The following is an 11,956-nucleotide window of genomic DNA, read 5'->3' as shown; positions in this document are numbered from 1 at the left end:
CGCCATCTATCGGAAATATGGCGCACAAAAGAAGTGATTCCATCCGAATTGGATTGTCATTGAATGCACTCACTTTTGAAAGATGTGCCAGGTTCTGACAAAAAAAAATAAAAATAAATAGAAGTGCATTATCAAATAACACGACTCAATTTGAGTGTGCGAGCCATTCCACATTGAAAAAAATCGGTCTCGAAACGAAAACTCGTTGAGCTTGTACTGGGAACTGAAAATCCCCAAAAAGAAAAGGGATTTCTCTCGATTGAGTCGTGAAAGCACGCGTTTCTGTGATTGAAAATAAAAAAAAGGGAAGAAAAAGTAGTAAGTACAGTTTTTTTGTCAAGCAAACACATACATTTGACATTCAAATTATTGAGCAATATCGTTCGTGCTATTTCGCAATATTCAATATACGTTTCGAACTATTTTAGCAAGTGAAATCATGAGCATCCCATCAATCGCTGATTACCCATATGTCTATCATACACAAAACCACAATGACCACTACGATCACAACGAGTTGGACACCGATTTTGCTGAATCAACAGAACGTAAGTGACACTAGAGAGAAACGGGGGGAGGCAACACAGTGCATATTTTTCATGTTTCGTTCGGTGTAATTTTTAATAATGGTGATGCAAATTTTGTGTTGTAGAAAATTGGACTCAAGCACCAAATGTGTGTCGGTATTTTTTGAATGGGAATTGTCGATATGGTGACTTTTGTCGCAATTCGCATACACTTCAAAATCCACCTGCTACACCCGCCACCATCGACACAAATGGAGAAGATGGAAGCAACAACAACAACAGCCATTGCACCGAAACCAATGAAGTTGCACGTAACTGGATCGATGCCCCCGAGTTCATACCGCGTTATGTAAGCCAAAACACCGACCAATCGACCAACGAAGATCAAGGTGCTTCAAGGTGAGCTAATGCATTTACATTGAACCAATTGCATTAGATAATTTACAGATTTATTGAAAAATTTCGTTTGTTATTTTCTTTTTGTTCGAATTACAGCCAGAATACAAACATCTCTTACGCTCAAATCGTTTCGGGTAATACATACAGCGGCAACGGTGCCGAAATGCTCAATGATACACACAATTTACCACCGGAATATATGGCATCCACCCTTTGCCCATACATTCAATCCACAATCACGAAATCCGATGGTACTATTAGCTGTAAATATGGTGAACGTTGCCAGTATCAGCACGGCGATCTATGCGATATATGCGGATTGTTCTGTCTTCATCCCACCGATCAAAACCAACGGAAAACACACGAAAAGGTAAAAATGGGCGTTTCTTTATACTTTTTTAATTGTGGATTGTGGTGAAAGTGCATGAAATTACGGTTTTGTTGAAAATTGGTTCGTTCTGACGAGCCTACACTATTACTCATCACTCATTTTTCTTACACATGAAATTTCACTCGAAATTATGAAATTGTGAATTGTGATGCAATCTGCTGCAGTAAAGAAAATAGACTGAATAAGAAGAGAATGTATTTAAAAAAAAAAACTGAAAAATTTGTACAAAACTCTAGTTTCATCTTAAAAACTAATTCGACGGAATCTTATCAAAGTAATTCAAAGGAAATTGATACGATTTTAGGAATGCATGAAACTGATGGAAAAAGATATGGAACATTCGTTTGCTGTGGCACGATCGAAAGATAAAACCTGCGGCATTTGCTTCGAGGTAATAACGGAAAAGACAAATCGCAGCGAACATCGATTCGGTATCCTGCCAAATTGTTATCACATTTTCTGTCTGCCGTGCATTCGGAAGTGGCGACAAGCGAAAAATTTCGACAGTACCATCACCCGTGCCTGTCCCGAGTGCCGTGTTGAATCGCATTATGTGTGCCCCAGTCTGTACTGGGTGGAAACAAAAGAAGAAAAGGAAAAACTGCTGACTGAATACAAAGAGGCACTGCAACAACAGAACTGCAAATATTTTAATCGGGTATGTGCGAACAATTTGAATGCAGTTTGGATATAAAAAATCCAACTTTACGACATAAATACGAACCAAAAAAAAAAATTGGATAAAAATTGGAATTCGAGTATAAAATGGTCACAATTGGAATTTGAATTCATATTGCATACACATTTGTGCCAACATGTCAATTAAAAACTATAATTTGATGCGCAAATGATCCGAGAATAGAAATTAAAAATTGTCCTCATTTTCATTTTAGGGTGAAGGAACGTGTCCATTTGGCAACAAATGTTTCTATAAACACGCTCTACCAAGCGGTGAATTGGTTGATGTTGGCATACCACAGCAGCGTCGTCGATATGATCTCCATGGTGAAAGCGATATCGTTGAGGTAAATTTCAAGAATTCAATTTGCGTATTTACAGATTTATTATTTGCTTTTGTTTGATTCTAATTTTAATTGAAAAAAAAAATTGGAAAAAAAATTAAAAAATTTTTTTTTTTGATATTCTTCGTGGCAAAAAACCGTGAAATGTGGTCAATGAACAAAAATTGAACTTTCATTCGAAAATGTTGGAATTTTTTTTCAAGACTTTGAAAAATGGTAAAAACTGACATTTTAGAGAATAAGAAAAAAAAAAATTGTTTTCAAGAAAATATTGTTCAACATTTCCATTTCATCCAAAAGTGTGAATTTTCAATTATGATCATTGAAATAATTTTTTGTCCTTTCATGTGATAATGATGTTTTTTCTTCTTTTTTTCTTTTCAGCGGGTCATACTATGGAATTTCCTGCAAGCCCGTGACAGTTTTAGTGATGATGATGATGATGATGATGACGATACAATTTCATCATACACGGATCCAAGTGATTTAGATTGAAAAGGTGCGCAAATCGAGAGATCGAATGTGTACTAAATGGATCTGGTTGCAAAATCCAACAAAAACTGAATATGCTTGGCCATCATCAATGTATTGATCAAAGAAAATAACAACAACAACAAAAAAACACAAAATTATTCGTAGTGATTGTTATTGAATGGAAATATTTAAAGTTAAATTATTTGGGAAAATGTAAACGTTCAAATTCCATAGTGTTATGACCAGTATGTGGGTCTCATCAAACTGCTATATAAACTGTACAAACAAACAAACAACAAAATTACTAACATAATCGTTGCCGCAAACACAGATAAAGGAAGCAAGAGAATTATATAATTTAGAAGAATTGGTCGTTTTGCAAATGATGTTAAGTTTTAGGTTTAGTGGTTAGAACCGTTACTCTTTTATCCAAATCAAAACACAAGCAAATAAGCAAAAAAAAAACTTAATCAAAAGCTGCAAATAAAAATTACACTGTATATACACATAGCATGTTAACAGAATTATTAGATTTTCCCGGCAGCCGATTTTGGTGATGTACAAAAAAAAGCGAGAGCGCAAATAAAACACGAACGGAATAAGGGAGAAAAAAAAAGTGCAAATGTAAATGAACAATGCGTATGTAACCGCGTTAATATTGTTTCCAACGCTAACAAAACAACCTATTCAAGATTATTTGATGTGCCTTTTTTCTAATTAAATATGCAAACTAAACACACACACACATATTAAAAGCCAATTTATTGAAAAATCCATCTTAAAAACAACAAAAAAAGAAGAGAAGTGAATATAATCAAATAAAGGAAAATGGAATATGATCACAAACGCAATAAAGTGTGTTTGATTTGGGCAAATATGTGATTGGGTAGCAAAATAAAAGAAAATCGACGGTCGGCTCTGGTCACGTGACGATGGCGGCCTGTGAAGTCAATGGAATTGATGTGATTTTTGGTTTTTACTGACACCTTTTTTCATCTTTGATGGAGTCAACACTTGCCAACACACTCGTCTTGAAATCCAAAAGCAGAAACATTGATGGAAGTCAATACAAATTGAAGACAGCGGGCAATGGCCTCGAGATTCATTGATTAAAAATGTGCAATATATAGCAATGAAAAACAAATTATTTTTTTGATTTTGAATAAAAAATGTTTTTTCTTCTGTTTTCAATTGAACTGACGTCTCATTTTTAAATAATTCAATTTAATTTTTCCCCTGACAAAAGAAACCATGTACCGATATCACGAGTTTGCTGTCTTGATAGACCTTACCGTCGCCATTTCCAATAAAAAAAAAAAATTTGCATGGTTTGAAAAACAGTGCAAGAAAAAAAGTGCATCGTAATTATTTTTTGGAGAATTTACCGCGCAATTTTGCATGCATTGCGCTAAACAAATAGAATTTCAAACGGTTGTAAAGCAAGCAAGCAAGCAGGCAGTTGGGTATACAATATCATCGAATGCGAGTCTCTCTGACATACAAATACAAATACAAATACAAATACAAATACATGCGCATGCTTATATTCGTATTGGAACGAGAACGTGGAAAGTGGTGTAAATACTATAGATGAAACGTCACATGCGACACTCTCGGCTAGCGAACATACACACGCAAAGAGGGAGAGAGAGAGGGAGAAAGAGAGAGAGAGAGAGAGAGAGAGAGAGAGCGCGAGCGCGTAAACGAGAATGAGAGACGGCAGTGAGAGAATTCAGAGAGTGGTGAGTGAGTGAGAGAGTGCGGTGTTGCTGCTGCTGTTGACAGTATTTGATGTGTATAAATTACACATAAATTTCTATTTGTACATTTAGTTACATATTGTGTGTGAAAGTACTCACAAAGTCAAGATTCTTCGCAGTCATTTGCACACACGATTCAAACAGTCGTCGTCACATTATACACAGAGATCTGGGGCGGCTGTTGTAAAAGAGAAAAATACACGAATAAAAACATAAAACAACAACACAAAACATATTTTATTGTGATTCAGTTAAATGAATAATTGTCAGTAATTTGTCCAATAAAAATGTGAATGAACATTGAATGTTTGGTTTGTTGTGATGTGAATGACACGAGAAAATAAATAAAAACTCACAAATCGCATCACATATTTTGCCGACGTCAACGACGAGGAAGGAAAGTCCACTACTTAGCGCCAAAACGCAGAAACAGCAACAATTAAATCACCAAAAGGATCACAGAAAACGACAAGTCGGCTGAGCAAATGTGTGTGCAACAGTCAGATTCGGGCATTTTCAGTCACAACCAACTATCCCAAAAATAAATCACACTGCATTTTTGGCCTGACCAAATTGAGTGAGTTCACACAAACATTCTTTTCTCGTTTTTTTTCTTTTTCATTCGCGGCCCATCAATGTACGGAAGAGTGGTCAATTTTCGGCATTGTTTCTATTTTTAGAATTCTGCATCATGTTCGGACTGAATCAATTGACATTTTTTTTCTGATGTTTGTGATGTTGCAAATTATTTTGTTGAATGTGTTTTCCTTTTGTTGCTCGTTCCACTTGAAACCGGCAAACCTACTTGGCCTTATAGTCATCATTATTCAGCACAAAATTGTGATCAAAGCGGATTTATTTGATTAAATGACCGGAAGTAATTATTTATTTGAAAGAAATCAATGGAAAACATGTGCTTATTTTGAAAACAAATAAACCGAAAACTTGTGCTCTACCCATTTGAATGCAATCGTTTCGGTTGTGTGTGCAAGTGCTCAAATCGCGCTGGTGCAGATTTAGATTGCATTCATTTCCTAAACACGCTCCTCTCCGTAACATGAAACATACACGGGTGACCAAGCGCGAATGGATGCATGCTTCACCTTTTCGTGCTCTTTTTTTCTCGTAGCTGTCCCATTTGCATACATCACGTCTATGCTGCATCGTTTCTAAGTAAGCAACGAACAACTGACCGATAGATTGCATTTGTCAAGACTCAATCAAGAATGAAACTCCAATACAAATTGAAACAAATCAAACTTTGTTGTAACTCGATATATTGATTTTGTTTGTTTGTTCATTTATTTCGGATTGTTTGAATCGTGTCATTACTATTAAATTGTTTAATGTAACCAGGGCTAGATAAAATGGAATTATCGCCTTATGATGTACAGATGTGGGACGTGGAAAAATTGTAATAACAACAAACAGTCATTCAAGTGTTGATAAACACTGACAGATTGCACTCGTACCAGCTGAATGACTTCCAGATGGATAAATCGGGATGAGAGCGATTGAAGTCGCATTCAAGTCTGCGGATAGAATTTGTCGCGGAAAATTCTTCGAAAAAAAGTTTTTAAACCGGCCCATTATTTACTGCCTAGTCGGTTATTGTTATATGGCAATTAACGAAAGTCTTATCTTAGTTCACCTTTTTGGCCACTTTTACAGCTATTTTTAAACAATGCGCAGATAAATAGAATGGTCGGTAATTTATGGGCAACGCATTCCTTTGATGGCACCAAATACGTGCAAGTGCATTCTTTTTTTTACTATCAACAACATTGGAATGACATAAATCACGGAAGAAGGACATCTAGTTAGCATATGGATGGAGAGCAGCAGATTTTTTTTGAAGCACTCATCGATTGAATGAATTTTTTTAGAATCGAATATTGTCTTCATGACTAATGCATACTCTGTAAACTCTCACTGGGCTCCTCCACTCAATTGATCATCATGCTTTAGAGTTGATATCTAGTCGTTTCGATTACTTAATCTCTTAATCAATCAACTTTCATACGTACATCCGATTTCAATCAAAAAGGAGATTCAATCAAAAATCCGGTATAGACGCTTTCCAAGAAACGCTGCTTTTGTTGTCACTCAAAACTTTAATTTTCATTTGAAATTTCAACGTTAGCATTAAAACTCTGCGGAACAAAGCCTTTGAAGCAACTTAAGTATTCTTCCCTTGTGTTTTTTTTCTTCACTATTTTCATGCATAAAATACGAAGCAGAGATTCTCCCACTTCTCTCAACACAATTTTAATGTTTGTTTACAGTTAGTTCAAATTATAGTTTGTAAAATGAGCATAAAATTTAAATATTCATTCAAATTTTCATGTTAGAAACGTTTATGTGTGCTATATATTTCAAGAGCTTGACAAATGAAAACTCTGCGATAAGAAATATGTTTGACAAATATTGCTATTTGCTCACTTTCTCGCAATCCCATACTTCAATTTCGAGTGCAATTTTAAACATGTACCGGATTCCATATACTTTGTGTCAAACGAAAGCATTCGTGAGAAATTGCACAGTTATTATGTCAACATTCTAATAAAAACATTTATTGCAACGCGTGCTAAAAATGGGATATATGTCGCCGGAGAAAAATGAGCAACGCTTTTAAAGCCGTTAGACAATGTGATCTTTTTTTTTAGATTTTGATGTCACCGAATTAAGTCATTATTCATTGATATTATTGCAATTGGAAAAGCATTGCTTTCAAAGCACTGGCATATTTTCTTTTTTATTTTCATTTCAAACGATGTCCTTCTGTTCAATGCAGAATTTCTCGAATTATTATATAATATTTCGATTAATTTCAATTCAAAATGCATACGTCAACACCAGGAAAAGTCATGCATTTCGTTTAAAATAAATAAAAAGTTATTCATTTTTCTTATCTTTGCCCATTTGTTCGTGTAATAAATTTGCTTTAGCTAATCACAACGGCTCTTGATCTCGGTGTGCCAAATGGTCGTTTGTTTACTTTATTTACTAAATCACTTTGGAAGTAACGTAATTGATAATAATCTTCATTTCCTCTCTCCGGGAAACAAATTAATGAATCATTCAGAATGATTTTAGCAATTTTCGATCTGGGTTTGACCTAAGACCTTAAACGCCATCGATAATAATAAGTCGTATCAGAAACCAAAACCATCAAAAACAGAGAAAAATATTATCAAAGTCATATTAGCCGGCAAATGACTCAGGCAAATTGATAGAAAATACAGTTTGGAAAACGGAAGAAAAAAATTTCTTGATTTCTACACGCCGTACATAAGTACGTAAATCCCACGACGGAGAGCGCATATACCACAGCCATACAGCTGCCGGGCGTGCACATGTACGAACTTGCAGTCGCTACCCTCGGTCGTGAGTATCGAACTCGACAGTTGAGAGGCCCTCAAAAGTATATGCGTTTCAGATTGTATTTAACACAAAACGTATGCATTCGTTGCCTTGCGAATTATACGGAGAGGCAGAATGAAAAATATTCAAGCCGAGCGAACGAAACCACAGACAGTCACAACACAATACATTTGCTTCTGTATTGGTTGCAGTAGCGCAAGAGTAACATACGTTCGTTTAGATTTTATAAAAAAAAAAACATTTTTCATATAAAAATTGAGCGGAATTTTTTTTTCTTCACCAAAATTCGAATTAACAAATATGGAATGAAGAAAAAAAATTAATTATCCTCAGTCAGTTTCGAAGCGATGTCAAAATTACAACAGAATGGAACATTCCAGAACACAGTCGATTGATTGGTTTGTATGGCGTTCATTCGACACGGACGGCAACGATAGTGATCAGGTCTAGCGATTTTATTTTCATTTTGTGGTTATATAGAAGTTTCAGGCATATCATTTGATTGGGAAGAGAGAAAGAAATTTTTTCTTTCGTAGAAAACACGACATGGGTGCACAGAAATGTCAATTTCAATCAATAATTAATTAAGAAGACGATCAAGTAACAACAATGTCAAAATTGTCATCGTTCAGAAGAAATTGTCTTATGAATGAGATTACTTCATATTCTTATCTGTTCCAGTGATCACGGAAATGATTTGATGAACATAATTGATTCATCACAAATCTTGCCAACGTTCTTTTTTTTGAATGTAATTATCCCATTTTTTCTTCACTTCGTTGTCGAATGACTTTAGGTTCAAAAAGAATATTTTTTGTTCGATTGACGTTTTTGAAATTACGAACGATTACAACTTTGTAGACCACAACGATTTCCCTTTCGAAGTATGTCCAAGTTTCTGTTTTGATTATCGAACTCAGTTCTCTGAACCCAGTACTGGACAGCTGATATTGACATTGAAATTTGAACAACTTTCTTTATTGAGTGTTTAATACATTGATTGTTTGATTCAACTTGAGTGGAATGCTAACAATTTTAAAACAATGCCACTTGCAATACAGCCAGTTCACTTTCAATCCACATCGAATTGGAATCGACTCCAAAAAAGTGCCAAAATCAATTTATCTGCACGTAGCACACCATCTGTGAGCATAACACATCAACTTATTCAGGCCACACAGAATTTCGGCTCTCTCAACGTAATAAATTTTGTAAATTTTGGGATTCCCAGATTTCAGATGATTTATATTTCACTCGATTTTTTCCCCCAATAGACAAGACTGAGTATGATTTTAATGCATTTATAGCTGCGACTGAATGGCACTTTTTATCATGGGAAAACAGTCGGTGTCATAAAATGAAAATAATTTAGTGTCAGTTACGAGACAAACCGAATTCAATTAATGCACGTATGAATGATTATCTTTATGGTTTCGGAGTAATGAAGCCAATCGCGAGCGCAAATGATTGTGTTGGCTTTTTCAAAGTTCAGCGCCTTTGGTGATTTTTGAAAAAAAATGGCACGTTGTCTCTGAAACATTTATTCCCAAAAAAAAAATTAAAAAATCAAATGAAGAAGACAACGACCTATGAGATTATAATTTTCAAACTTCGAACGTGAGTGTATTTAACAAGTGACGCTAGTGAATTCTTGATATATAGAGCCATTTGCAGAATTACTAAATTTCGGCAGTTTCGAAATTACTAAATCGCGCGTGTTTTATATTTAAAAAAACACACACCTAACACAATCCATTGAAATACCAAAACCCATTGCCTCAATCAGTCACATGACAAAATATCTAATTGCGGTTTAGTGGTTTGACGAGTTTTTTTTTCTCCACGAGTGTTCCAGGTCAAGAATTATCATTGTCAAGTATGCGAAACCAAAGCAAAATATATATTAACATCAAAAAATCAAATAGAACTTCCCCAAGCAACAAAGTTGAACGTTTTTATCATTTGAATTTTAATGGTTTTTTTTCGCCCAATCAACAGTTACATAGCTTAAATGTTTCGTTGCGAATCTCTCTTTTGGTCAGTCATTCGCTCACATTTCTCTCAGCCAAGTGATTCCAATATTCAATTTGATCATATGACTTCTGAAGAAATGATTGGTGCTGATTTTGATGTTGTTTGAAAAGAAGAGAGAAAAAAATGAAGCCGACGAAGTAGAAAAGCCGATTGCCAGTACAGAACGTAGAAAAGACATTTGAAAAAGGATCCGAAGAAATATTAAACTAATAACGATTCAAAATCCGACGGATACGAACAATTTTTAATAATTTTTTTTAAATTTCTTCTCCACAGAAGAGCCAAAAGTTGTGACTATACCAAGATTGGGGAGATTTGCTGTCAACAATGGCTACTCCTTTCGAAAGCAGCATCGACGATGTGAGCAGCATAGCTCAACAGCGAACAGGTAAACAAGGTATTCTTAAGTTCAGTGCTAATGAACTTTTCTCAATCAAATTCAATTTGTTTTGTGTCAAATTCACAATTTTCTGAAAACCAAACATTTTTCGTTGCCTTCAAATGAAAAGAAAATATATTGTGCAGAGTTTTTAATTCCAATCTAACGTGCACAGATGTGTTTCAAATTCTACACAGAAATGATTCCAATTCTAATTCATAACAAGACATGTCAATTTATCGAATTAGCCGTTTGTCTTACGATAAGCAAAGTGATCAATTCTTTGTTGTTTGTTCAAAGTTGTTGCAAAAAGAGGTGGTTAATGTTCATGTCAGAGTTCCGTTGAATGCAAGTCATTTAATTGCCGATGCAAATCATGTGATTCCATGCAAACATTCTGTTTTCTTATCATCAATAGTGACATAAAGCAATTTGCTGCATTGATTTAAACATATCATGTGACTCAAATGTGGCGGCAAACACGTTTCTGTTGTTCGCGCATATCAATGCGATTCGATTTCAGAATAACAGCACTTTTTATGTGATTCCGGCTCAATGAAATGTGTAATCTGCAAATTTTTTCCACTCTCTCCCTCTCTTGGGCATATTTTTGTGATTTTTCTGTTTCGTATTTTTTCAAGGCATACTTTTGTAATTCAGTTTTCTGTTTCTCGTAAATTTTGCGCACATAAATAACTACACCCAATTATAGCTGCAAAATTGATTTCTTATTTATAAACATGTGTAATTTTTTGTGGACATTTCCTCTCTGTGCAAAGATAATGAATGTGTTTATTCCCTTTCTGCAGACTATTCGTATGATTATTCGGAACAGTGGCCACCGCTTTGCAGTATACTCAATCGAAATGTGCGCCGAATGTACAATGATCGAAAGCAAATTTTAGTGAATCGTCTGCCGATATTGAAATGGGTGCCAACATATCGACTGTGCTATTTGTTTTACGATTTTATCGCCGGTTTGACGGTCGGCCTAACAGCCATACCACAAGGTATTGCGTATGCAATTGTCGCTGGTCTTCCTCCACAATATGGCCTCTATTCCGGTTTCATCGGCTCATTTGTTTATTTAATTTTCGGTAGCAGTAAGGATGTAACAATAGGTAAATCATTTGAACGCGTGAGAATAAAAGACTGACGCTAGCAGGTTATTCGCAAAAGCGGGATAACAATCAGTTGCACACAAAAAAGACATTTCAAAAGTTTGCACGCAAACGGAACATTTTATTTTGTCGCATTTTGAATTTTAAAGCCGTGATTACAACAACAATATACTTCTCCCTTGCGTGCAACCTTTTGAAATGTCTCTTTTGCGTGCAACTGATTTTTATTCCGCTTTTGCGAAAAACCTGGTAGCGTCAGTCTTTTATTCTCACGCGTTCATTTTTAGTGGGTTGGTAGATCCGTCTTCAAACATTTCAAAATTGCAGTGACACATTTGGATCTCGTTTTTTCTTGCTTCATCCATAGGACCGACTGCAATTTTATCGCTGTTGATTCAACGTTATGTTGCCGAAAACCCGGACTTCGCAACGTTTTTAACGCTCGTTAATGGCGCACTGATTTTC

General features: G+C 35.3%; 3 protein-coding genes across 3 annotated transcripts in view; all 3 read left to right on the top strand.

The window, feature by feature from the left end:
* Positions 1-11,956, top strand: part of LOC129575285 (omega-amidase NIT2-like) — a 311,296-nt gene that overhangs the window by 271,236 nt on the left and 28,104 nt on the right. The window lies entirely within an intron of this gene.
* On the top strand, positions 28-3,668 carry LOC129575284 (probable E3 ubiquitin-protein ligase makorin-1). Its single transcript, XM_055458561.1, has 7 exons — positions 28-318; positions 429-548; positions 653-926; positions 1,023-1,296; positions 1,622-1,975; positions 2,211-2,342; positions 2,724-3,668. The coding sequence occupies exons 2-7, from the start codon at positions 440-442 to the stop codon at positions 2,832-2,834; spliced, it is 1,254 nt and encodes a 417-aa protein (XP_055314536.1). The 5' UTR covers positions 28-318; positions 429-439; the 3' UTR covers positions 2,835-3,668.
* On the top strand, positions 4,585-11,956 carry LOC129575295 (sodium-independent sulfate anion transporter-like; the record flags this gene model as incomplete). Its single annotated transcript, XM_055458585.1, is given in 4 exon segments — positions 4,585-5,150; positions 10,268-10,379; positions 11,180-11,491; positions 11,859-11,956. Coding segments are annotated over 3 exon segments (471 nt in total), but the record flags the coding sequence as incomplete, so codon positions are not given.

The sequence above is a fragment of the Sitodiplosis mosellana genome, unplaced genomic scaffold (genome assembly GCF_009176505.1).
Source record: "Sitodiplosis mosellana isolate CC-2019 unplaced genomic scaffold, AAFC_SMos_1.0 Smas_scaffold_6166, whole genome shotgun sequence".
Lineage (NCBI taxonomy): Eukaryota > Metazoa > Arthropoda > Insecta > Diptera > Cecidomyiidae > Sitodiplosis > Sitodiplosis mosellana.
Note: the sequence above shows the minus strand (reverse complement) of the source record. Positions and strands in the feature narration are given on the sequence as shown.

Coding starts and splice junctions, on each gene's coding strand:
- LOC129575284 (XM_055458561.1), top strand. CDS start 440: ATGAGCATCCCATCAATCGCTGATTACCCATATGTCTATCATACACAA. Junction 1,297..1,621: donor AACGGAAAACACACGAAAAG/GTAAAAATGGGC, acceptor ATACGATTTTAG/GAATGCATGAAACTGATGGA. Junction 2,343..2,723: donor GTGAAAGCGATATCGTTGAG/GTAAATTTCAAG, acceptor TTTTCTTTTCAG/CGGGTCATACTATGGAATTT.